At 45.9% G+C, this 27,709-nt stretch overlaps 1 protein-coding gene across 1 annotated transcript; it reads left to right on the top strand.

Moving 5' to 3' along the window:
- Positions 1 to 24,189: 24,189 nt before the first annotated feature.
- Positions 24,190 to 24,680, top strand: LOC308627206 (large ribosomal subunit protein eL28-like). The gene has a single exon (XM_081253017.1). The coding sequence runs from the start codon at positions 24,226 to 24,228 to the stop codon at positions 24,637 to 24,639; it is 414 nt and encodes a 137-aa protein (XP_081109143.1). The 5' UTR covers positions 24,190 to 24,225; the 3' UTR covers positions 24,640 to 24,680.
- Positions 24,681 to 27,709: the final 3,029 nt, after the last annotated feature.

The raw sequence follows: 27,709 nt of genomic DNA, 5'->3' as shown, positions 1-27,709 counted from the left end.
GGGTATGGAGATAGAACCCTCCCTACACTGTTGGTGGGAATGTAAACTGGAGCAGCTACTATGAAGAACAATATAGAGGTTCCTTAAAAAACTGAAAATAGAGCTACCATATGATCCTGCAATCCCACTCCTCGGCATATATAGGGTTGGCCAAAAAGTTCATTCAAGGAAAAACCCCCAAACAAACTTTTTGGCCGACCCAATATGTGGAGGAAACTCTAATTCGAAAAGATACATGCACCCCAATGTTCACTGCAGCACTACTTACAATAGCCAAGACATGGAAGCAACCTAAGTGTCCAATGGCAGATGAATGGATAAAGAAGATGTGGTAATATATATATACATATATATATATATATACACATACAATGGAATATTACTCAGCCATAAAAAGAATGAAATAATGCCTTTTGCAGCAACATGAATGGACCTAGAGATCATCACTCTAAGTGAAATAAGTCAGACAAAATATCATATGATATGTGGAATATAAAATATGATACAAATGAACTTATTTACAAAACAGAAAGAGACTCACAGACATAGAAAACAAACTTATGTTACCAAAGGGGAAAGGGGGGAAGAGATAAATTAGGAGTTTGGGATTAACACATACACAGTATTACATATAAAATAGATAAACAAGGACCTACTATATAGTACAGGGAACTATATTCAGTATCTTGTAATAACCTATAACAGAAAAGAATCTGAAAAAGAATAAATATACACACATACATATGCATACATAACTGAATCATCTTACTGTACACCTGAAACTAACACATTATAAATCACCTATACTTCAATAAATAATCACACAATTAAAAAGTATGAAAAAAAGGGAAGATCAAATTTTCACAGCATATATCGATAAAACTGCTACTTCATGTTAACAAAGAGGTAAGAGGGACTTCCCTGGCAGTCCAGTGGTTAATAAGACTCTGCGCTTCCATTGTAGGGGGCATGGGTTCGATCCCTGGTCAGGGAACTAAGATCCTGCATGTCACGTGGTGCCGCCAATGAATAAATAAAATAAATTAAAAAAAAAAGATGTACGAGAATTTAAAGCTATGCAAACAGTTATTATTTTCCTTATTGAATTCTTTAAATTCACTGTAGAAGAAACTTCCAGTTCCTTTACCTAAAAGGGTAGATGTTATTACTGAACTGAAGTGACTACATGGATAAAGCAGAGGCAAACGGGTCGAGTGATGCCGCTTCCTGCCCTTTCCCTTTTCCTTCCAGCTACATTTTTTGGAAAAGTACGGACTGAGTCGCTCCCTTGAGCCAGCAAACTGAGATAAAAGGTGAAAAGTGGTTTTCCTAAGGAGTTGCAAGTGCACATTGGAAGAGACGGTAAAAAGCGTCCTCACCAAGCCCTCATTTAACACATAATTTTAACAACGGCAACCATTTTCAGAGGGTGCTTCCCCTGAAACTTAGCACAATGGTCTCTGCCTCGCTGCATCAGAGTCACCGGGAGTAACTTAAGACCCTTCCTAGATCAAATAAATCAGACTCCCTTGGGCATGGCCATCAGTACATTTTACATGTTTCCCCTGCTGGTTCTGGGCAGCCAAGATTGAGAACTACTAGTAGAGCAGAATTGCTTAACCTAGACGTTCCCAAACCTACTGCACACTGGGATCACCTGGGGGGCCTTCGGAAATCCTACACCTGCCTCCCACCCCAGACCTCATGATGCAATTGGTCTGGGGTGAGACCTGGGCATTGGAATTTTTTAAAGAATTAATCCCCACTGGAACTAATTCTGTTTTGCAGCGTTGTTCAAGAGCCAGTCTCAACCAGATTTAAGAGCTCAGGGTCTGAATCAGACAGGCATGGGTTCTTCACTGTGCAGTCGTGGGCATGCTCCTCACCTTGTCTGGAGTTTGGTTTTCTCATTATGTAAAGTGGGAATCACAACAGCTACCTCACAAGGTGGCTGTGAGGATTGGAGGAGACAGTGAGTTAGCACGGGGCCTGTCAGATGACACTTGCTCAACAAACAGCATCGTCTCATATAAGTGGACAATCCTGGACATCAAGGTGATTGTCCTAATCTGATAGCTAAAGGCACTGAGGATCAGAAAGGTCACTGGCTGCCTCAAGATTACACGATAATAACTGGAAAGCAGGACTCAGCCCAGGGCTTCACTGAGCAGAGAGGCTGCAGGGGCCCCACACCCACACGCCCCCCACAGAGCAAGTGGGGCTGAACTGGCCCTGCTGTGGGACACGCCTAGGCTGTCAGGTGGACCTGGCCCAACTCAGCTCACCGGCTTCTGTCCTGGAGCTTAACAGACTAAATCATGTCTTGAATTTCATTGACTTCATTTATTTCAAGGTGGTAAAATAGCCCCAACCAACCTGTCGGACCTGAATTCTTTCCTCAATGTGTGCTCAAAAAGCAGCAGTTACCTACCAGTTTCTTCTATTCATGAGGTGTCCTTTCTAACATAACTGACACAGAAGGATGAACTCGGACACAGGTGACACAGTGTCTATATTTGCACGGATGCCGTAGGCAGGGAAACTGCCTAAAGCACTGCTACCACTTGGAAGTGTAATACCTTGACCCAAGTGAAGAAAAACACAGACCACAGGATTGGAGGGGGCACCGAGCAGCCACAGATGTGACCACAGGAGTACTTCGTTTACTTAAAATGTGTGTTCGTCCCTAAGGAGGGGTCGTCCTGGCACTGGCTCACCCCCACACCTTCATGAGCAGGAGCTGAAACCGTGACTTTGGTGGAGGCAGCACCAGGCTTGGCTGGGGTGGGCTGGCGTGGGGGGAGACGGGCGTGTAGCCCACCTCGGCTCATCTCCATCATCCCCTTACACTTTATTCAGGTGTGAATAACTGACTTCTCACTACTACGTAAAGTGATATGAACACAGTTTCAAGGACACTCCCTAGTCCCCTAAGTCACCCCTCTTTAGGAACCCTGGAGCAGCCGCAGCCTGGCTAAGGCAGGATCCCCCATGGGCTATGGGCTGCAGGGTTGTAAGGCAGCCTGTGCACACAATTTTCATGCCCCAGGAAGGCAGAAGGGATTTTTGGTGTGAAAAGCCACCGTTCTCCAGGCCACAGAGGGAACCTCTCCTGTCACTTTTTGCCTTATCTCAGTCCTGAAGGAGGTCATACCCAGACCATACTGGTTAAAGCAGAGTCTCAAAATAAGGCAGGAACATCTTCCCCCTAAGAACTCTGTGTCCTCAAGAGTCAAGTCCAAATTGAACTGAATTCTCAGAGCCATTAAAGATCTTATCTAAATTTACCCTGACCCACTTAGGGGAGGAGCCAGAACAAAGTGGACCTTTTTAAAATGACATTTGGGACACTGAACTCAAGGCACAGAGGCCCATAAAGCAGCCAGTGACCAATTTGGAGGTTAGATCCAATATTAAGTCACCACCTGGGAGACCAGATGAGCAGCAAACTGCTTCTGTGGCAGTCAAGGCCACACTTGGTCAGCACCTGTGTGCAGTGGTATCTGGGGGGCAGCTGTGGGCTGGACCATGATGAAGGCATGCGGCTTGTTGCCTAGTAACGCCACACAGATGTCACTCAGGAGCATCAGTACCATACCTGATGAGGACATCACTCTGGCATTTCAACAGAACGTACAATGGGTTTTGAGTCACTGCTCCAGGTGGGAGATACAGCGGATGGGGCACGTGCATTAGAGGCCGGAACCCTATCTCTTCCTCTGCATTAAAAATGGCCCAGGGCTTCTCTGGTGGCGCAGTGGTTGAGAGTCCACCTGCCGATGCAGAGGACACAGGTTTGTGTCCCGGTCCGGGAAGATCCCACATGCCGCGGAGCGGCTGGGCCCGTGAGCCATGGCCGCTGAGCCTGTGCATCCGGAGCCTGTGCTCCGCAACGGGAGAGGCCACAACAGTGAGAGGCCCATGTACCACAAAAAAATATATAAATAAATAAAAAATAAAATAAAATAAAAATGGCCTGATCTCCCTTTCCCGGGCAGGAGCATACCCCCATGCAGCCCAGGCACGTGGCAGGCCTGGTAGGCTGCTGTGCTCTTGCCCAGGAAAGGCAATTTCTATTTCCAGCTTCCTCCAGCCTAATTCTGCTCCGCCACCTGCAGTGAGGTGCAGCTAAGGAGACTTCTTCCTGGCCTCGGTGGATCCCTGAATTAATGCCTATGGCTTCACAGGCACAGTGGGTTGTGAGCCTCATGAAGGCAGGGCTCTCTTCCCTATAACCTCTCAGTGCCCTGCACAGTGTAGTAGACCCTCAAGAAATAAATGCTTGTGGGATCCAATACTCTCGTTTCCAAATATTTTTTAGAGAAGGTACATTAAAACTTAAGACCCACTGCCTAGCATAAATACCCGTTAACACAAGGATAAGAACATTGTGATGCTAACAGCTAGTCTGCATACAAATTCACGGTTTCACAAAGTGCTGTTATGCCGCATCTTTCCTTTAACACAGTGAGGATCTGGGCGCCTCATTCGAGCCTGTTTCCCTTTAGTCATTCTTTCCAGGCCCTTTCTACAACTCCCTCTCGCTCAGGTCACCTGGCTGCCTCCCAAGCCATGAACTGCTCTCTCCAGGAGCCTCAGAGGCACTGGCCCACCCTGCACCCAGGAGACTCAGAAGCAGACCCTGAGCTGTTTCAGGGGAAGGATGGGGTAACCGGAAAAGAGAGGTGTCAGAAAACTCACGTCTCCCCCCGTCTCCAATTTGTAATCCTCCTCCACCGGGGCCCCACCATTACTGGCTGGGCCTAATATGCCCAGGAATTTTACTTACTAATAAACATGATAACAATCATTTATTGAGCCCTTAACTGTGTCCCAGGTACTGTCCCATTTAATACAACAATCCTAGCCATCTCTCGGATGAGGAAACGAGGCTGAGAGAGATTAGGTTATTCCCAGGCAGTTAAGAGTGGAACCAGCTCCTGGATCATCTGACCCAAGGCCAGGCTCACAGCCCGTGGCCAGCATGCGCTCCTCCTGCACTGCTTATCCCCTGCCCTGGCTCAGTGCAGAAATCCCTCTGTAGCATCTCTGAGTATCTCCAGAAACACATCGCTGGTAATCTGTTCCCTATCCCCACATCATCTGGGGGGTCCCCGGTGAGGCTTTGCATCTGTCCACTCATTCAGCAAACACACAGTGAGGACCCACCCCATGGGTCGCTCTGCTGGACTCAGGACAGGAGTCACATAAGATCTGGTTCCTGCCCTTGAGAAAAGGAGACGCAGACACAAGCAAATCTGTTCAGAATAGCATCTAGACAGGACAGGAGCAGGCCGAGTGCCGCAGGGCCCAGGAAGGTTTGGCCATTCAGCTGGTGGCTCAGCAGTGACGTCACAGAAGACTGACGAAGCCCCACAGATGGTACATAAGGGGCTCGGACTCGGAGACCTTACAACAGACAGTTCCCTTAGTCCTGAAAACACAAAACCATCTCCTTGGTCTCCCCACAGTGGTCCCTTTCATTCAGCCAGTCAGCAAACAGCTGACCTCTCTCATGTAGTGGGCACTCTGCTAGGGGCTGGGCCTATGGCAGGAGCAGGACAGACCCGACTCTTGCCCTCAGAGAGCAGACAGCTTTGTTACCAGACTTATCACACAGAGAACCTGCCCAGCTGGCATTTGCTAAAGCATCAACACATACGGAGGTTTACTGTGGTGCAATCTGCAAATGCTGACTCATAGGAGCTTGCAAACAAAGCTGCTCTAAACCGGAGCCACTGCACCAGACGCCAAGGGTGACGGAGGACAGAGACACCAGTGTCTGTGGTGGCCTGGGACCAAGAGCAGTGATGTGCTGACATTTGTCAAGTGGTGTGCTTCCGTAAGACGACGTTTTGTCAAAAACAGGTGATCCACTTGAATAAGCCCATTTTTCAAAATCTTCTAGAAAACAGACATTTCCTTCCTGTCTTGATCACTATCCTCCAATGTCTATTCTTCTATTCACTGTGTGGGTTGAGGAATCAAGATGGCAGAGGAGTAAGTGGACGTGGAGTTCACCTCTCCCCACAAATGCATCAAGAATACATCTACAGGGCCTCCCTGGTGGCGCAGTGGTTGAGAGTCCGCCTGCCGATGCAGGGGATACGGGTTCGTGCCCCGGTCTGGGAGGATCCCATGTGCCGCGGAGCGGCTGGGCCCGTGAGCCATGGCCGCTGAGCCTGCGCATCCGGAGCCTGTGCCCCGCAACGGGAGAGGCCACAACAGTGAGAGGCCCGCGTACCGCAAAAAAAAAAAAGAATACATCTACAAATGGAACGACTCTCACAGAGCACCTGTTGAACATTAGCAGACGACCTCGGACACCTAACAGAACAAGAAAGATCCCTGTGTAACCAGGCAGAATGAAAGAAAAAATAGAAAAGGAAGAGGAAAGGAAGTGGGATAGAACCCGCACCCCTGGTGGGAAGCTGAAGGAGAGGAGAGGTTCCTGTATCCAGGGAAGCCCCCTCACCAGAGAGCGGATCAGCTGGGATAGAAGGGGAGCTTCGGGGGCTATCAGAGGAGAGCCCAGCAACGGGTCTGTGGCGGGCAGGGCAGAGTGAGACCCACTCAGATGGTCTGGGCCGCAGCCCTGCACGCCCCAGCCTAAGAGGGGTGTCTGCCGGTGTGCACAGAGGCTGGGGGCTAGAACATGGGTTTGGAGAGCAGTCCCAGGGAGAGGACTGCTGTTGGCACAGGGAATGGGAGTGAGGAGCTCTTCAACCAGGAATGCTCGTGGAGGAAGCCCGGACCACCATAGAAGCGAAGTGCCTTTGTTGAGTGATGTGCAAGGGGAGGGGCCGCCATTGACACAAAAGAGCACACCTACAGGTGAACAGCTCCAGAGGAGGAATACTCAGTGGCTTCTCTCCCAGTGGCAGTGCTCCATTCCCACCTACCTTGCACCACAGATCAGAAACGCAGCTAAGAAACAGATCTGGGGGTCTCTACGCCAACAACTAGGGAGCAGCCCCCACCCCTGACAGGACAGTGACAACCACAGAACAAAGGGGAGGCCCTGCTCAATATCCACTAATCAATATACAGTGCAGGCTCTGGTCACCACAACATCAGTCACACCTCCTATCAAGGGGATAACAGCCAGCATACATTGAGGAAAGAGGTGGCAGACATCCACACTAAAAACAGGCCTGACTCCAAAATAAATAAATAAATAAATGAACTCACGAAGGTTACACAGGGATGTTCCCACATAAAAATAGCCCTCCAAGACAGTCTGAGGGTCTGGCATTGGGAGGAAGAACCCCCAGGGCATTTAGCCTTGAAGGCCAGCAGGGCTTCAGTGCAGCAGCTCCAAAGGGCTGAGGGAAACAGAGAGTGCACTCTTGGAGGTCCCACACAAGGTCTCACATGCACTGGGACCCAGCACAAAGCAGTACCTCTATAGGAACCTGGGCTAGACCTACCTAGGGGTCTTGGAGAGTCTCCTGGGGAGGCGAGGGTTGGCTGTAGCTCACTGTTGGGAAAAGGACACCAGGAACAGAGGCCCCAGGGAATACTGATCAGTGTGTGTGCTCCCAGAGGTTGCCATTTCAGCACCAAGACCCAGCCCCACCCAACAGCCTGCAGGCTCCAGTGCTGGAACACCTCAGGCCAAACAACCAGCAAGACAGGAACACAAACACACAAACACATACACACACACACACACACACACACACAAAGACAGGAACACAGCCCCACCCATTAGCAGACATGCTGCCTAAGGTCATACTAAGCTCACAGCCACCTCAAAACACACCCTTTGACATGGCCCTGCCCACCTGAGGGACAAAACCCGGCTCCACCCACCAGAGGGCAGGCACCAGTCCCTCCCACCAGGAAGCCTGCACAAGCTCCTGGACCAACCTCATCCACCTGGAGGCAAACACCAGAAGCAAGAGGAACTATGATCCTGCAGCCTGAGAAAGGAGACCACAAACAGAGAAAGTTAGACAAAAATGAGACAACAAAGAAATATGCTGCAGACAAAGGAATACGATAAAAACCCACGAAAACTAACTGAAGAGGAGCTAAACAATCTACCTGAAAAAGAATTCAGAGTAGTGACAGTAAAGATGATCCAAGATCTCGGAAAAAGAATGGAGGCACAGACTGAGAAGATACAAGAAATGTTTAACAAAGAGATAGAAAATTTAAAGAACAAACAGATGAACACCACAATAACTGAATTGAAGAAAACCCTCGAAGGAATCAATAGCAGAATACCTGAGGTAGAACGAATAAGTGAGCTGGAAGACAGGGTGGTAGAAATCACTGCCATAGAAAATAAGGAAATAAGAATGAAAAGAAATGAGGACAGTCTCAGAGACCTCTGGAACAACATTAAATGCACCAACATTAGCATTATAAAGGTCCCAGAAGAAGAGAAAGGGAAAGGGCCTGAGAAAATATTTGAAGAGATTACAGCTGAAAACTTACATAACATGGGAAAGGAAACAGTCACCCAAGTCCAGGAAGTGCAGAGAGTCTCCTACAGGATAAACCCAAAGAGGAACATGCTGAGACACATAATAGTCAAACTAACAAAAATTAAATACAAAGAAAAAATATTAAAAGCAACAAGGGAAAAGAAACAAACAACATAAAAGGGAATCCCCATAAGGTTATCAGCTGATTTTTCAGCAGAAACTGCAGAGGCCAGAAGGCAGTGGCATGACACATTTAAAGTGATGAAAGAGAAAAACCTACAACCAAGAATACCCAGCAAGGCTCTCATTCAGATTCAATGCAAAATCAAAAGCTTTACAAACAAGCAAAACCTAAGAGAATTCACCACCAACAAACCAGGAACTTCTCTAGGCAGAAAAACAAACAAACAAAAAAGAGGCCACAAATGAGAAAGCTCACAGGTAAAGGCAAACACACAGTAAAAGTGGGAAATCATTCACACACAAATATGATACCAAAATGAGCAACCATGAGAAGAGGAGAATACAAATGCAAGAAATAGGAATTGCATTTGAAATTAAAAGATCAGCAACTGAAAACATTGTATATATATATACTGTTATATCAAAACCTCATGGGAACTGCAAACCAAAAAGCTGCAATCGTTACACACACACAGAAGAAAAAGCAACCCAACACAACACTAAAGATAGTCACCAAACCAGAAGAGAACAAAAAAGAAGAAAGAAGACTGACAAAAACAAATCAGAAACAATTAAGAAAACAGCAATAAGAACATACATATAAATGGATTAAATGCACCAACCAAAAGACATAGACTGGATGAATGGATATAAAAACAAGACCCAACGAATATGCTGTCTACAAGAGACTCACTTCAGACCTAAGGATACATACAGACTGAAAGTGAGGGGATGGAAAAATATTCCATGAAAATGGAAATCAAAAGAAAGCTGCAGCAGCAACACTCGTATCAGACAAAACAGACTTTAAAATAAAGACTAGGGCCTCCCTGGTGGCGCAGTGGTTGAGAGTCCGCCTGCTGATGCAGGGGATACGGGTTCGTGCCCCGGTCCGGGAGGATCCCATATGCCGCGGAGCAGCTGGGCCCGTGAGCCACGGCCGCTGAGCCTGCGCATCCGGAGCCTGTGCTCCGCGACGGGAGGGGCCACAGCAGTGAGAGGCCCGCGTACCGCAAAAAAATAAAATAAAATAAAATAAAGACTGTTACAAGAAACAAGAAAGAACACTACACATAATGATCAAAGGATCAATCCAAGAAGAAGACAGAACAATTGTAAAAATATATACACCCAATATAGGAGCACCTGAAACCATAAAGCAAATGCTAACAGCCGTAAAAGGAGAATTGATAGTAACACAATAACAGTGGGGGACTTTAACACCCCACTTACACCAATGGAGAGATCATCCAGACAGAAAATCAGGAAGGAAACACAAGCCTTAAATGACACATTAGACCAGATGGAGTTAACGGATATTTATAGGGCACTCCATCCAAAAGCAGCAGAACACACTTTCTTCTCAAGTGCTCATGGAACAATCTCCAGGACAGAGCACATCTTGGGTCACAAATCAAGCCTTGGTAAATTTAAGAAAATTGAAATCATATCAAGCATCTTTTCCAATTATGAGATTAGAAATAAATTACAGGGAAAAAACTGTAAAAACCACAAACACATGGAGGCTAAACAATGTTACTAAACAACCAACAGAACACTGAACAAATCAAAGAGGAAATAAAAAAATACCTAGCGACAAATGACAACAAAAACACGACGATCCAAAACCTATGGGATGCAGCAAAAGCAGTTCTAAGAGGGAAGTTTATAGCAATACAATCTTAACTCAGGAAACAAGAAAAATCACAAATGAACAACCTAACCTTACACCTAAAGCGACTGGAGAAAGAACAACAAACAAAACCCAAAGTTAGTAGAAAGAAAGAAATCATGCAGAAATAAATGAAATAGAGACAAAGAAAACGATAGAAAAGATCAATGAAACGAAAACCTGGTTCTTTGAAAAGATAAACAAAATTGATAAACCTTTAGCTAGACTCATCAAAAAAAAGATGGGAGAGGGCTCAAATCAAAAAATTAGAAATGAAAAATGAGAAGTTACAATGGACCCCACAGAAATACAAAGGATCCCAAGAGACTACTAAGAGCAACTCTAGGCCAATAAAATGGATAACCTAGAAGAAATGGAAGAATTCTTAAAAAGGTGCAATCTTCCAAGACTAAACCAGGAAAACAGAAAATCTGAACAGACCAATCACAAGTAATGAAATTGAAACTGTGATTAAAAAACTCCCAACAAACGAGTCCAGGACCAGATGGCTTCACAGGTGAATTCTATCAAACATTTAGAGAAGCGTTAACACCCATCCTTCTCAAACTCTTCCAAAAAATTGCAGAGGAAGGAACATTCCTGAGCTCATTCTACAAGACCACCATCACCCTTATACCAAAACCAGACAAAGATACCAGAAGAAAATTAAAGGTCAATATCACTGATGAAACAGAGTCAAATATCCTCAACAAAATACTAGCAAACCGAATCCAAAAACACATTAAAAGGATCATACACCATGATCACGTGGGATTTATCCCAGGGATGCAAGGATTCTTCAATATATGCAAATCAATGTGAAACACCACATTAATAAACTGGAGAATAAAAACCATGTGATCTCAACAGACGCAGAAGGGACTTCCCTGGTGGCGCAGTGGTTGAGAGTCCGCCTGCTGATGCAGGGGACACGGGTTCGTGCCCCGGTCCGGGAAGATCCCACATGCCACGGAGCGGCTGGGCCTGTGAGCCATGGCTGCTGGGCCTGCATGTCCGGAGCCTGTGCTCTACAACGGGAGAGGCCACAACAGTGAGAGGCCCGCGTACCGCAAAAAAAAAAAAAAAAAAAAAAAAGATGCAGAAAAAGCTTTTGACAAAATTCAACACCCATTTATGATAAAAACTCTCCAGAAAGTGGGCATAGACGGAACATACCTCAGCATAATAAACACCACAGATGACAACACGCACAGCTAACATCATTCTCAACAGAGAAAAACTCAAAGCATTTCCTCTAAGATCAGGAACAAGACAAGGATGTCCACTCTCACCACTTTTGTTCAACATAGTTTTGGAAGTTCTAGCCATGGCAATCAGAGAACACAAAGAAACAAAAGGAATCCAAACTGGAAAAGAAGAAGTAAAACTGTCACTGTTTGCAGATGACATATTATACAGAGAAAATCATAAAGACTCTACTAGAAAACTACTGGAGCTCATCAATGAGTTTGGTAAAGTTGTAGGGTACAAAATTAATACACAGAAATCTCTTGCATTCCTATACTCTAACAATGAAAGATCAGAAAGAGAAATGAAGGAAACAATCCCATTTACCATCTCATCAAAAAGAATAAAATGCCTAGGAATAAACCTACCTGAAGAGGCAAAAGACCTGTGCTCAGAAAACTATAAGATGCTGGTGAAAGAAATCAAAGATGACACAAATGGATGGAGAGATATACCATGTTCTTGGATTGGAAGAATCAAAGCAATCTACAGATTCAATGCAATCTCTATCAAATTGCCAGTTGCATTTTTCACAGAATTAAAACAAAAAATTTTACAATTTGTGTAGAAACACAGAAGACCCCAAATAGCCAGAGCAATCTTAAGAAAGAAAAACAGAGCTGGAGCAATCAGGCTCGCTGACTTCAGACTATACTACAAATCTACAGTAATCAGGACTTCCTTGGCGGTCCAGTGGTTATGACTCCACATTTCCACTGCAGGGTAACTAACTCTTGATCCCTGGTCAGGGAACTAAGATCCCGCATGCCACACGGTGTGGCTAAAATTAAAAAAAAAAAAAGCTACAGTAATCAAAACAGTCTGGTACTGGCACAAAAACAGAAGTACAGATCAATGGAACAGGTTAAAAAGTCCAGAGATAAACCCATGTCCCTATGGTCAACTAATCTATGACAAAGGAGGCAAGAATATACAACGGAGAAAAGACACTCTCTTCAATAAGTGGTGCTGGGAAAACTGGACAGCTACAGGTAAAGGAATGAAATTAGAACACCTCTAACTCCATACACAAAAATCAACTAAAAATGGATTGAAGACCTAAACGTAAGGCTGGATACTATAAAACTCTTAGAGGAAAACGTAGGCAGCACATTCTGACATAAATCACAGCAAGATCTTCTTTGATCTACCTCCTAGAGTAATGAAAATCAAAACAAAAATAAACAAATGGGACCTAATGAAACTTAAAAGCTCTTGCACAGCAAAGGAAACCATAAACAAAACAAAAAGACAACCCACAGAATGGGAGAAAATATTTGCAAACAAAGCAACCAACAAGGGATTAATCTCCAAAATATACAAATAGCTTATACAGTTCAATAAAAAAAAATCAAAAAATGGGCAGAAGGGCTTCCCTGGTGGCACAGTGGTTGGGAGTCTGCCTGCTGATGCAGGGGGCGCGGGTTCGTGCCCCAGTCCGGGAGGATCCCACATGCCGCGAAGCAGCTGGGCCTGTGAGCCGTGGCCACTGGGCCTGCGTGTCTGGGGCGGAAGCGGCCGCAGCAGTGAGAGGCCCGTGTACCGCAAAAAAAAAAAGGGGGGGGGCAGAAGATGTAAACAGACATTTCTTCAAAGAAGACATACAGATGGCCAACAGGCACATGAAAAGATGGCTAACATCACTAATTATTAAGGAAATGCAAATCAAAACTACAGTGAGGTATCACCTCACACCGGTCAGAATGGCCATCATCAAAAATCTACAAACAATAAATGCTGGAGAGGGTGTGGAGAAAAGGGAACCCTCCTGTACTGCAGGTAGGAATGTACATTGGTACAACCACTATGGAGAACAGTATGGAGGTCCCTTAAAAAACTAAATATAGAACTACCATATGATCCAGCAATCCCAGTCCTGGGCATATACCTGGAGAAAACCGTAATTAGAAAAGATACATGCACCCCAATGTTCACTGCAGCGCTGTTTACAACAGCCAAGACGTGGAAGCAACCGAAGTGTTCAATGACAGATGAGTGGATAAAGAAGATGTGGTATATGTACACAATGTAATATTATTCAGCCATAAAAAGGAATGAAATAATGCCATTTGCAGCAACATGGATGGACCTAGAGATTGCCATACTGAATGAAGTAAGTCAGAGAAAGATAAATATGAATTGCTTATATGTGGATTCTAAAAAAATGGTACACATGAACTTATTTACACAACAGAGTCAAAGATGTAGAAAACAAATTTATGGTTACCAGGAGGGTAGCAGGGGAGGGATAAGTTGGGAGATCGGGATTGACATATACATGCTATTGATATATATAAAATAGATAGCTAATAAGGACCTACTGTAGAGCATAGGGAACTCTACTCAATACTCTGTAATGACCTACATGGGAAAAGAATGTAATCTCCCTCCCCTCGGTTTCTTTACTTCTGAAGGTAATGTAGAATAATAAACATAACTTCTGAGGAAAAAAAAATTATGCAGGTTAAGCCATCATGAAGACTTTACAACTCCTGGATGGTGTGCTTCAAATTCTAACTGTGTTCTAAGTTACTGTAGGGCACTGATAACTTGAGGTGCCTATCGTGCCATCCAAGCCAAATGATAAAGAAATGCCTCTGCCTCAATTCCTGGTTTAACTATCATCCTCCTCCTCATTATTATTATCACTCATTTCCTCCTGTTAGTCCAATCATCTCTCTGTCCACCCATCCGTCCATCCTCCATTCATTTCTTGTTCTTGTTCATGCCGGGGCACCAGTTAGTAAGAGATTCCCCAGTACATCCTCCCAGGTCAGAATAAGAAATGAGGAAGGTTATAGTGGGGAAGCTTATGTGAGTAATAAAAGAACACTGATGCAGCTTGTGAGAAGATGTTTTCTGGAAAGCCCTGACCATAGATCCATGGCTACCACAAGGAAGAGCCATGTGGTCACCACCACCTGGGCATTAGCAGTCATGTCCCACCAAAGACGCCCCCTAGGGATGTCACCCCAAAGCCTCACCTCCCTCCTGAGTGGGCCAGCCCATGTCTCAGGGGGTCATGGCTCTGGGCCAGGTGACTCCCCTGCCCTGAGCAGCTGGGGCAAACCTTTCCCCTCCCTCCCAGGTATCTCCTGTTCATGAGCTTCTGGGGCCAGGAGCTATGCTGTTTGTACCCTGTGCTTTTTCTCACGTGCGTGAAGAACACGAGACAGCCATGAATACAGCTCATGTGGGGCCCCTGGTGCCATTCTACACCATAACACCATCCAACATGAAACACAGTTCCAACAGTAATCCTTCCAACTTCTGATCACATGCTCTTACTGAATTGCACTGTATACCCATTTGACATCTGACACAGCCTGTGCATAGTCCCCTTCCAGTAAATCCAGTCAGCTGGATTATCATGTGATTATGTTTTTAGTGTAAGGAATAATTACACATCCATACTGTTGCCAGGACTCTTTCACCCAATCAACAAACATTTATTAACCATCTACTACATCCCGGTCTCGGTTCCAGGGATGTGGAGATGAGTCACTGGAGACCCTGACTCGAGCCCCTCGTAGACCAGGGGAAGAGAAAGGCACAGTTGCACTTCACTAAACCATAGGGTATCATGGAGCACAGAGGAGGCTGGGCCTAGTTCTACCTCAGGGGCAGCAAATTCGAAAAAAAGTGAAACCCACCAAGACATCACTGTCTCAGTTTAGTCCACTTTGGGGATGAGACTCTTGATTCATCCCCTTCTCATTCAGTCTTTCTGGATATTATTAAAAATGTCTAGCTAGGTTCAATTCAGAACTTTATGAAGAGAGCAAAAGGATTTATAAGACTGACACCTAAATTATGAACTCACACCTAAATTTTGAAGTGTTACAGCATATATCCACATTAGAGGCCACGAGTGAGTCGTGAACACTGACTGTGGGTTGTGGCCGCCTTCTTTCTCATCAAGGAGGCGGTGACCCTCCTGCCCAGCGTGGCGGGGGCAGGGTCGAGTCCCATCACGTTCTCTGCAACACTCCCTGTCTCAGCTGCCAGTTCTGCTGATGCCACTACTTATGGAACTGTCTTTATCCACTGGTCTCCTTGGACCAGTGGGCTCTACTACATGCTGTCAATACAGCTGCATACCCCACACCCCAGCCCCAGTGCTGCTTGGTGCCACTGCCCCCTCTGCAGGATCAGGGGTCCTGGTGAAACTGCCATCCTCTGGGCTGTAGCTGCAGCCATGAGAGAAGCATGGAATCTACTCTGCAGACAGATCCCCCGCTGCACAGACACAAGGACAGTGAAACAATGTCTGTGCACCCTGCTGAATCACAGGTCAGTGTAACTCTGAGTCACTTCCTGATGTGTATCACATCCGCTACAGAGACTGGAAAGGGTATGGATAGTGGAAGAAATAATACCGAGAGAAAATGTGGATGAAGCAAAACTGAAGTCTTGATAAGGTTGAGATATAAACATAGTAGAGAAAAAAGAGCTATAATTTGGATTGAAACTGGTTGCAAGGGACAGAAAACCCAAAAGAACATTGCCTTAAACAAGACTGAGGCTTATTTCTCTCCCAAGGAAACACAGGCAATGCAGGGCTGGGATGGGGCACCACAATCACAGGGAACCCAGGTTCCTTCCATAGTGTAGCTCTATCACCCTCAACACGCTAGCTTCTAACTCATGCTCCAAAATGGCTGCTCAAGTCCCTGTCATCAGAGCCTTATTCCACCCAGCAAGCAGAAAGAAGGAGTACAGAATGGATTGCCCCCTTCCTATGGGGACAGTTCTCAGAAGCTGCGTCAATCACTTCTGCCTACATCCCATCAAAGTAGTACATTAGTCACAGTGCCATATCTAATTGAAAGGGAGACTAGAAAACACAGGCTTTCTTCTGAACAGCCTGTACCCTTCTGTGGTAGCTGAAGGCTTTCTAGCAGTCTCTGCAAAAGGCCAAACAGTGAAGTTTAAGATCTCAGAGACGGAGCACTTCCAGGTACTAACACAATGATAAATATGACCCCAGGAGTAGGCAGCTGAAAGGCAGACAAAGTGAAGGTCGTGGACATACTGAAGTTGGGGACAGTGAGGTTGATTTACTGAGTGGATCCTTAACAGCGTAGAAGATGAAGCCAAATGGGTTGGCTGAAGGAGTCAGGGTGGAGAGGAGGACCCCGAGGCCACTGGGATGAAATCCTGGCAGCAAGGCAGACCTCGAAACCACGTGACCACTGGTTTACGTTTATCCTAAAAATTACTTCATCTAATTGTCTCACTAGACGCATATACACCTTAAGGAATCAGGGACTGTCTCTGCTACATCCCCTTTGATTTCCTGCAGTCCTAGAGGCATGGCACACAACACACAGTTGAGCCAGTGAATCCCAAACACTTCGCTGGGGCCCAGAAGATAACCTAATATGTCCTCTTTCCCACAACACTCTCACTGACTCAGCATTCGAAAAACGATAAACGCTCTTTCTGTTTGGTGCAGCAATTTGGTAAACTGCCCAGCTTAACAGGCTACCCATTTGTTCTTTGAAGGCTGAAAATAGTCTAAAGGAAAAGAAATAAAACAAAAAATAAGGAAGTTTTATGTGTGTTGTGTTGCTGTAATAGACTGAGAACAGGCCCAAGTATCTCAGTGCAGCACCTGTTACCAAAATAGCCAAACCGAAGGGGATTCACTTCCTATGTTCTTTACTAAATAACAGAACTGCTGATTTGGGAAGAGAAGAACAGAGCAACTTCTTTCTCCTTACTGTGAAGATGATAAGCAAACCTACTGGCTTCCGTATAAACTGTGCACTTAAAAGACAACCATCTAAGCAGCCTGGAGGTGGAGGGGCCACTTTCCACACCTGGCTGCCGCCTGCTCCGCAGACCTAGCCCTGGACAGTGCCCCAGGCTGGGGCCTCCTCTGACTGGTTTCCCTCTTCCCCTCTCTGGCAGGTGGACACCTTCGCTCTCATGACAACAGGCTTCATCTGTTCCGAGTCAGGGTTAGGAGACAAGCAGGTGAGGTTTGGACAGCTGAGACAGATCAGAACCTTGAAAGTGCCTCGTGCAAATCGAAACACAGATTCTACAGTGAGTGGGGTTCAGGTCTAATCTGAGACTAAGACAAAGACTGAAAAAGAGCCTTTCATGGTCTAAGTGGTGCTGAAGACTGCCCTGGCAGTCTTCTCCCTAGAAACCCTTGATTAGGAGTTAGGAAGGCCCTGTCCCCTCTTTTTTTTTTTTTTTAAAGTGTGAGCATTCTAAGTGTATTTGTCAAGCTAATATCGGGAACAGAAAAGAAAATAGTTCTTAAATTATCCTGTGCTTACACTCCAAAGCAGACTGTTTCTCTTTTTTTTTTCTGAACGACAAAATAGAGATAATAACCAAGAATTAAAAAACAATATTCAGGGCTTCCCTGGTGGTGCAGTGGTTGAGAGTCTGCCTGCCAATGCAGGGGACATGGGTTCGAGCCCTGGTCTGGGAAGATCCCACATGCCGCGGAGCAGCTAGCCCCGTGAGCCACGATTACTGAGCCTGCGCGTCTGGAGCCTGTGCTCCGCAACAAGAGAGGCCGCGATAATGAGAGGCCCGCGCACCGCGATGAGGAGTGGCCCCCACTTGCCGCAACTAGAGAAAGCCCTCTCACAGAAACGAAGACCCAACACAGCCATAAATAAATAAATAAAATTTAAAAAAAAAAAAAAAACAACAATATTCACATAACCACTATTCAAAATGAATGGTTAACTTTGTTAACATTTACGTTATTATACAAATTACAGCTGATTTTCATTTTCCACAGTATTTATGTTCTACAAGTTTACCATGAACTCCTTAATTAGATAATACTGAACCATTGCTCTTAGGGGGAATACAGTTTTCCTAGGAGAAACACGGTTTTCCTAGGGGAAGTACGGTTAGGTTCCTGGGAGCCTCTGGTGTGTGTACTCATAAACAGAATGTGGTATGGTTCTGTAGGTTAATACATCTTTTTCCGTAAATGATATCACACTCTTCCAATGTTCTGCAACTTGCTTTACCCACTTAATTGTGTTTTCAAGATCTATTTACATGGAAACATAGCTCTAATTCATTCACTGAAACTTCAGTATAGTAATTCCAGCCTCAGCAATTAAATGATAGATACCAGTCTTCAAGAGTTTCAGGCACTTCCAATGAAAAGCTATTATTCATCCTTCTCTAGAAGAGTTGTCATATTATTCCTTTGTGTAAAACTCTCTTGAGCACATGACACAGACTAAAACCAAAGCTCCTCAGTACATCAGGTCATGGTCAATCTGACCCCAGGACCATTCCTCTGACATCATCCCCCGTCACTAAACCCTATGCAATCAATGCTGTGATACACAACATTTTCACATCTTTGGCCCTTCCAAATACTAATAGCTTTGCCAGGTGGGTTAGTCCTTCTTTGTCTGGCAAACTCCTAGACAACCTTCAAAACCCAATTGAAATGTCATCTCCACAGGTAGGTTTACTGTGAAGCCAATGAAGTTTAAGCTCCAGGCCTTGCATTTCCATAGGCCTCTACTGAGACCAAGGGAGAGATTCTAGCAATGTGTTCACATGGACATTTGTTGTTTAGGTAAAATTACAGGATTAAGATTTTTTTGTTGAAGGGCCATCCCACTGTATAACCTTCAGACTCTTCTAAGCCTGGATCTGCTCTGATCACTACTTGTGAAGCTTTCCAGGACCTCCCTAACATGAAGCCCTCTGGGGTCCCTGAGCACTTTATTCTTATGTCCAATCCCTCACACGTTATAGTATGGCTTACCAGCTCACCTCTGATTTGATAAGACAAACAAGGATTTCTGTTCATACGCTGGTCTCAACAGTGGGTATTCAAACATTTGTTAAATGTATGTTAATAATGGAAACATAAACAGAGGTTTGTGCGTTTGCTACTTGTTCCACCGTTCTCAGACTAGGCTGCTTCCACCTTCACATGGAGCCTTCCATGCTGGCTCACTGCACACCAGCCACTTGACGGCAGTACGGGAAAGTGGGTTTCAAGCGTGTGTGGGAAGAGATGTGAAGACAAACCCCCAGAGGAGCGGGAGTCAAGTGGAAATGAGACAGAAAGTTTACATAAGGAAGGAGGTAATAATGGGAGCCTATAATCTGGGAAGAGTCCGTGTTTTAGGTGGTGGGAGTGGTTTCATTTAAAAACAAAAGGAAAAATACAGAGGACATAAGACGGGAGACATAAAGAAAATGGGCGTTTAGCTACAACTGGGTGGGTAAAATTTGACACGGAGCTAACCCAGTGCCCTAGCACCTGCTGTTCGTTCTCTGGAGGGCCAGCCCCAGCCAGCTCTCCCTCCGCCTCCAAGAACCAGCCTCGCTGTCACTGCTCCGGAGCCATTTCTGGATGTGCCCATCCTACTGGCCCAGATCTCATTTCTCCCTCAGCTCTGTAACAACAACTATGAATATGAGTATCACTATAAATAAGTGTTGCTTTACTTATCTTAAACATGTGAGGAATTACTGAACTGTGCATATATAAACTATTCTTTACATTTCATCTGATAACCTAAACTTTTCCACAATTAACCAGTTAAGAAAATTGTAGTGTTTTCTGTCTCAAGTCATCCTTCTCTCCCATGTACCCAAGAGTGAGCTACGTATGTTCTGGAAAAATATGACACTGTTCTGCTGGTAACAGGCAAGGAGGCAGGTGAAAGCAAAAGACGGAAAACAAACACACTTGAGAGCATTTCTTATAGGAAAGAATGTCACATTTGAAAACAGATGCCCCCGTGGTTTCCTGGGTTTAAGCCTAAGTTACTTGCTCTATAAAATCACAGTTGAAACCTGTGCTGCAGAGCAAGCAATTCCCTACCCTCCTATGTGGAGATGGGCTCAAATAGAATCTGAAATCATTCCAGATTTACACAGTGAGTGCCGCAATCAGAATGTCACTGGGTTAGGGGATGGATGAATAATTTAGCTCACTAAAAGGTAACATTCAGAAAAGACCAGGCCTGCAAATTCCAGGAGGGAGTGACAGCCTGGAATACGATGATCTCCTCCCTTCAATGAAAAATAAACTGACCCCAGAATCCAGACACCCCACTGTTTTGATAGGAGCACTGTTCAGACCTGAGAGCCAGAGAGGGGTCCGACCACCCCAACAGGGCGCACAGGAAGGTTATTTGATTTCAGTTCATCCGGCACTTTCTGGGCTCGTACCAAGGCGGGAAAACCCTCACTGCCCTTGAGAGGCGTGTGATCTGGTGGGGTTGACAAGGACACAGGGCTGTGACAAGGACAGGGGAAGCCCAGGGAGGCCCACTTGCCTGAGCTTGTGTTTGTGTGGGGTGCTGTGTGGTAGAAAATCGGGATCACCGGGTGGTATCTAGGAGAGCCTGGGCTCTGAGGCAGTGACTGTCGGGCGCTCCAGCAGCAAACCTGGGGATCAGGGCCAGAATCTCACAAGGACAGCCGTGCTCTTACATCCCATGGTGCCTACACATGTGGTGCTTCTCTGCCCAGGATGTGCTCACCCCCTTCATCCTCCTGGAAACTGCTGCTCTGCCATGAGGTGAGACACTGGCACTGACACGGCCCCACGGGTCCCGGTGCTGGTGGGTCCCCGTGCTGGCTCGTCCCCAGCATTATCATCACACCAGCAGCGAACACATCCCGTTGTGACTGCCAGTCGCCCGATGCACTGGACGCTCAGTGACCAGAGAGCAAAGACCATGCTTTCTCTCCTCTGCATGTGCACAGACTGGCAAGCAAGGCTCTCAGCAAGTGTTTGTTAAAATGAGGCAGGCAGGCCTCCCCTCTGCTCAGGGAGAGAACTCGGCTTCCACCACCACAACAGGAAAAGGCCAGACACTAAAATATCACAGCTTTTCTTGAGCCCATCAGAGAGGTGAACATAATTCCAGAGTGACAAGTCCCCTGAGGAAAGACAGGACACGCTGCTGACTCACCTTTGGCGTAGGCGGAGGGAGGCACGGCTGCCACAGAAATCAGGGGGGAGGAAAACAGCTAAAATGTGAACAAATTCTTAAGTGTGGCCTCAGCATGACAATTTAGAGTAACCAGATGCCCAGGCACAAGGATGGTGGTCTGCACTTGCAAACAAGCTCTTTTCCATGGCCTCTATCGGGCATCACTCAAAGATGGGGGCCGAGCAGGAGAAGGAAGGACCAGAGGAACCAAGAGCCCCCACCTCCCCCCCCAAGCCTAACACAGGGTACGGAACCGCAACAGTCTTGAAGAGAAGCCCCTGCGAGGTGGGCACAGGGGCACCCAGGAAACCCCCGACACCACGGACCCCACGGGAGGCGGAAGCACCAGCAGCCCAGCACTGGAGGGCAGGACAATGCAGCATCCAGGGAACCACAAACCCAAAGCCAACCTGTGCCGACATCATGGGCTGACCATCCTCACCCACTGCCCGGCCAGCGCAGTCCCACCTCCAGTCCCTCTGCAGCTCTCAGAGCCCCTCTCCCCTCCCTGGCATTCTGCCTCAGAAATTCTACCTGCCTTCACCTCCCCTCTCCTCTGACTCCTCAACTCAGGGAGACCACTAGGCCCTGTCTGGGCCCCCCCTTCCTGTGCTGCAGCTTGGAGACCCTCCAGGTGGTCAGTGGAAGCCATCATGGGCTCACCTCATTCGTCTCCCCTCACTCAGGGCTGACTTTTCTGTGCTGCCTCTTGTCCAATGTCGAAACCACTGTCTCCTAGAGTTTGTCCAGGTGTGTAGTGTTTTATGGCTCTGATAAATCTGGTGCCAGTTACACCATCTTGGACAGAAGCCAAAGTTCACTTGACTTTTGACAAAGGTGCCAAAGCAACACAACAAAGAAAGGAAAGCCTTTTCAACAAATGGTGTAGAAATAACCGATACGCAGAAAAAATAAACCTCAAAACCTACCTCCCACTATACAGAAAATGTTAATAAAGCTTTTTGGGGAAAACATACATCTTTATGCCTTAAAAATAGGGAAACACTTCTTAGGCAGTAAACAGAAAACAGTGACCATAAAAGAAAAAAAAAGATAAATTAGACTTCATCAAAATTAAAAACTTTTGATCATCAAGTGACTGTTAAGAAAACGAATACACAAGCCATAGACGTAGATAAAACAGAAAACTAAAGACTAGAATCTAGGATGAATAAGGAAATCCTGTAACTCGATAATAAAAAGACACCCAATTTAAAATGGTCAAAGAATTGATCAGATACTTTAGGTATACAAATGGCCAATAAGCACATGAGAAATTGCTCAATATCACTAGTTGTCAGGGAGATGCAAGTAATTAAAACCACAAGAGATACCACACTACACAGGCACCAGGATGGCTAAAATTAAAATCACTAACACCAAACGTTGGGGAGGAAGTGAAGCAACTAGACCTCATGTGCCGCTGGAGGGTGTAGAGCAGTAGCTGGTAGTTTCCTGTAAGGCTAAACACATACCCACCCTATAGCCCAGCAATTCCATTCTAGGCGTTTATCCAAATGAAATGAAACATCTGTCCACACAAGACCTATGAAAGATCACTCATATTTATAACATCCCAAACTGGAAACTCCCAGGTGTTGTCCACAGGGAGATGGATACACAAACTGCAGTATGTTCATACAGTGTGACAGTTCCCAGCAAGAAAAAGAAACAAATTAGTGATACACAAAACCACATGGGTAACTCTCAAAAACATCATGCTGTGTGAAAGAAGCCAGACCAAAAAGAGCACGTGTTATTGTATGTACTGTATGATTCCGTTTATTTGAAATTCTAGAATAAGCAAAACTACTGTATGAAAAGAAAAGTATCTATCAGAAAAAAAAAAGAAAACTACGATACAAAAAATATCAGATCAGTGGTGCCTCTGGGGAGGGAGGAGCTGGCAATCATGGGAAAGTGTGTGAGGGGACTTTCTAGGGTATGTGAATGTCCTGACCTTGACAGGTCGGAGTTTGGGTTACACTGATTTAGGCAGTTATCTGTCGGAAGCCATCCTGGAGCCATTGCACCATGACAAAGTCATGAGCAATGGAAGGCGAAACTGCAAGGCAGCGCCATGCCAGGAAGGTGGACTACAGCTCCGTTGTTATGTTTTATGATAATAAATTTACCTACAGGGGCAATTTTGGGGGGATGTTGCTCCACGTGAAAGAAAAATTCCTCTAGGACTCCCCCTCCTGAAACTACCACAGAATGGGAAGTACCCACTAAAGTCCTGGGGAAATAGGTAAAGAATTAAGAGCCTGGAACTAAGGGGATGTTTTTATGAAAAACACCCTCTAGTATGGAGTTATGGCCATGGGCCGGAGTTTCTGATGACATAGGAAATTTATGGTTCTATTATAAAGGAAGATTAATTATAGAAAAGCAAATGACTAGAGCAGTATTGGTTGCTAGGGTAGGGAGAAAACGCTGTCTCAGTTGAAGGCAACAACGAGAAAGAGCAGGCAGGGTATATTGTAAATATTTTCATGGAACCATTGTAATAGGTTGCCCATGCAAGAAGAGAAATAGGAACAAGTAGCTCCAACTTTTACAATTGAAATAATCATATACCTGCTTGACTTGGTTACTAAGAAACAACCTGTGATTAATGGGAACTCGGGGAAATATTTTAATAGGACATCTATAAACTAGGGGATATTTGTTTTAAAAAATCTTTATACTCTTTCCGTATCCGGCCGCCGCCACGAGAGGTGCTGCCGCCATGTCCGCGCATCTGCAATGGATGGTCGTGCGGAACTGCTCCAGCTTCTTGATCAAGAGGAATAAGCAGACGTACAGCACTGAACCCAATAACCTGAAGGCCCGCAACTCTTTTCGCTACAACGGGCTCATTCACCGCAAGACTGTGGGCGTGGAGCCGGCGGCGGACAGCAAAGGGGTCGTGGTGGTCATGAAGCAGAGATCCGGCCAGCGAAAGCCGGCCACTTCTTACGTACGGACCACCATCAACAAGAACGCCCGGGCCACCCTCAGCAGCATCCGGCACATGATCCGAAAGAACAAGTACCGCCCGGATTTGCGTATGGCTGCCATCCGCAGAGCCAGTGCCATCCTGCGTAGCCAGAAGCCTGTGATGGTGAAGAGGAAGCGGACCCGCCCCACCAAGAGCTCCTGAGCAATCTGTCCCCTTCCCCAATGCAATAAAGCTGTCAGCTGTTTTTAAAAAAAAAAAAAAATCTTTATAGAACATTTTGAGGTTTGATTGTGCTAAGATTGTTTGGCCACTGACCTGGTAATGTAATCAACTACAATATATAAACCTGTGATTGTAAACAACAGAAGAAGAATGAAGAATAAAGAAATGAGAAAGAGAAACATGCAAAGCTGATACTTTAGGAAGTGTAATAGAATTATTTCCTTCGCCGACGCTATCCATCCCTCGGGTATCCCTGGACTCGCTGGAGCTGGACTCCGGCAGTTATCAAAACTCAAAAAACCACCACCTCAAAAGAAAAAACAAACGCATCCAAAAACGTACAAGTATTGATGGATGGAAAGAGGGATGATAAATAGATAAATATGTGAAAAAACAAGGGTGGTAAAATATTAATAGCAAAGTCTAGGTGGATGGTAGATGGGTGGTCATCTAAAATTCCATCAACTTTTCTTCATGTCTGCACATTTCATAATGTTAAGTTGATGTGGAAATTGACGGCAAGATGCTAGTCTCAGCTAGGCCAGGATACTAGGGCAGAGACTCCAGCACCCGGTTATAGGACAGGACCGGTCAAATAAACACAGGGGATAATAGCAACAGCAGCCATCATTTATCAGATAGTCACTGTGTGAGGCCCTGAACCCAGCACTTCTCAAAAGTCAGCTCGTGTAAGCCTCCCAACAAACCCATCTGACAGCCAAGACATTAAAGCTTAGAGGATTTCTGTAACTCATCCGAAGTCCAAACCCACAGCTCGTAAAGAGCTGAGACATGGCTGGAGCCCTGCCTGTCAGGTCCCAGAGGTCGCCCACCACACGGTCCACCTGACACCTGCAGAGGGAACATGAGCGCCTGCTTACTGAAACCAGCATTCAAGGTCAGAGCGGGGCTGACAGCGAAGATGACATGGGAAGCCATCGAGAGTGCTTTAACTTTCTTCCAGTTGGGCAAAGGATGGACTCCGGAGCTTAGGACCAGGCTTACGGCCTGACATCCTGCAGGGTAAGCTCTCTGAGGGCAGGGACCATCTCTCTCTCTCATTTCTGCTGTCACCCCACAGGCACAGTGCATGGCAAACACACTTACTGAATGGATGAATACATACACTGAATACATACAGAAACAGGAATGCAGGCAGACATTATAAATTCACAAGCAGACATGTGACCACATGAATGGGAAAAATCATCTTTCTAGGTCAATCTTATTTCTCAACAAAACTGCACCTCTGAGATTCCCCCCAAAGAATGTAACTTCTTTTGAGTGACTTATTCTTGGGAAGATTCTTCTTTTCCTGACACTGGAGGTAGTTTTCACACATTCTAACAAAGACCAGGAAATCTGTAAGAGTTCAGAAACAGTCCCACAATTTTGACTTTTGGAAGGTCTTTAGAGATGGTTTAGGTTAGCAACTTACCAAATGTAGGAGGTAAGACTCTTTTTTTAAAATTTATTTTTGGCTGCGTTGGGTCTTTGTTGCTGCACATGGGCTTTCTCTAGTTGCTGTGAGCAGGGGCTACTCTTTGTTGCGGTGCACAGGCTTCTCATCGCAGTGGCTCCTCTTGTTGCAGAGCATGGGCTCTAGGCACGTGGGCTTCAGTAGTTGTGGCTCGTGGGCTCTAGAGCGCAGGCTCAGTAGTTGTGGCACACGGACTTAGTTGCTCCACAGCATGTGGGATCTTCCTGGACCAGGGCTCGAACCCTGCATTGGCAGGTGGATTCTTAACCACTGCGCCACCAGGGAAGCCAAGGTAAGAGTCTTGTAATCACTTTTCTCCCTCTTTCCTGGGGAGGTTCTAGCCCAACAGGAGTAACATGAATGAGGACCCCAGAGCTCTCTTCTTGCTCTACCCACAATCCCCAGGGAGAGAGCTGCTGAGGGAGCCTCCAAGGGCAGGGAGGTCGGGGTCCAGATCCTGGGAATCCAGTGAAGCCTGGTCTGCCTGAGCCAATCTGGGGACAGTGGTGTTTGATGGGCTGGGTCATGGAAAAGAATACCTCCCCTAAAGATAAATTCAAAGTAAATTTAGTCCATTTCCATTTTCTTCACCCAATGCCCCCAAGCCACTCTTTGAAGGAGATGGGAGCCTATTTGCTTCTTGGTACAAGAGGAATGGGCTCCTCATGGCATTTAACTAAGAGCCTCGTGGGCTCCACAGATGCTCGTATGGGCCTGGATTTTGTCAGTGGCTGCTGGTGTTAATGTGGCTGTAGAACCCCATCTCAGTGGTTCTCCCCTAGTCCTTACGACATGGCATTGTTTTATCCACATTGTGCAAATGACAAACTAAGACTCCAATCAATGGAATAATTCATCAAAGTCATGCATCTGGTTCCAGGAAGAGCACAACGACGCTGCAGGCTGACCCCCTTGCCCAGGCGAGATGTCCTGCCCTCAGTGAGCTCCTTTCTCTGTCGTACATGGGTTTGTTTTACCCAATCCAGTCACTAAAGCACACCTGCTAAAGCTCATCAGAGGACAGCCTGGGAGTGTGTACCCAGCATTGTGGGGTTTTGCTATTTAGTTCGTGACTTATTTAGGAACCATCAGGCACTCCCTGAGACTTGATGTCAGATTTGGGGTCAAGGAGAACATGACATCTCCAGAATATTCCCTGTGAGTCTGGGTGGGATAGAAAATGTAGATCCCTACACCCTCACTGTGTGCCTAGTGTGTTCAGAGCAGTCCAGTCTTCTCCCTTTCCGTCTTTTCTCCATCATTCACGGGGAGGTAATGCAAGAGTCCCAGTGAGGCTGACCACCCTGTGAAGGAAGGAGAAGGGAGCTGGTCTCTGAGTGGAGCACACCTATCTTTTCCTTGCCCTTGCTTCCTCATTAACAAGTCAAGACTATGGTGCTGGCCAACTGGGGATCCAAAGCAGAAGAATTCACAGAGGAGAAAGTTGCTTTTTTTTTTTTTTAAACTGGAATCATTTTGACAAAGTTTGGCAAAGCATATGGAGAGCTGGTCTAAAATGGAAGCCAGGAAGGGACAGAAAGGGACCATAACCTTTTAAAAGCCTCAATA

This window comes from Mesoplodon bidens, assembly GCF_964165515.1.
Source record: "Mesoplodon bidens genome assembly, chromosome: 13".
Classification (NCBI taxonomy): domain Eukaryota; kingdom Metazoa; phylum Chordata; class Mammalia; order Artiodactyla; family Ziphiidae; genus Mesoplodon; species Mesoplodon bidens.
Note: the sequence above shows the minus strand (reverse complement) of the source record. Positions and strands in the feature narration are given on the sequence as shown.

Coding starts and splice junctions, on each gene's coding strand:
- LOC308627206 (XM_081253017.1), top strand. CDS start 24,226: ATGTCCGCGCATCTGCAATGGATGGTCGTGCGGAACTGCTCCAGCTTC.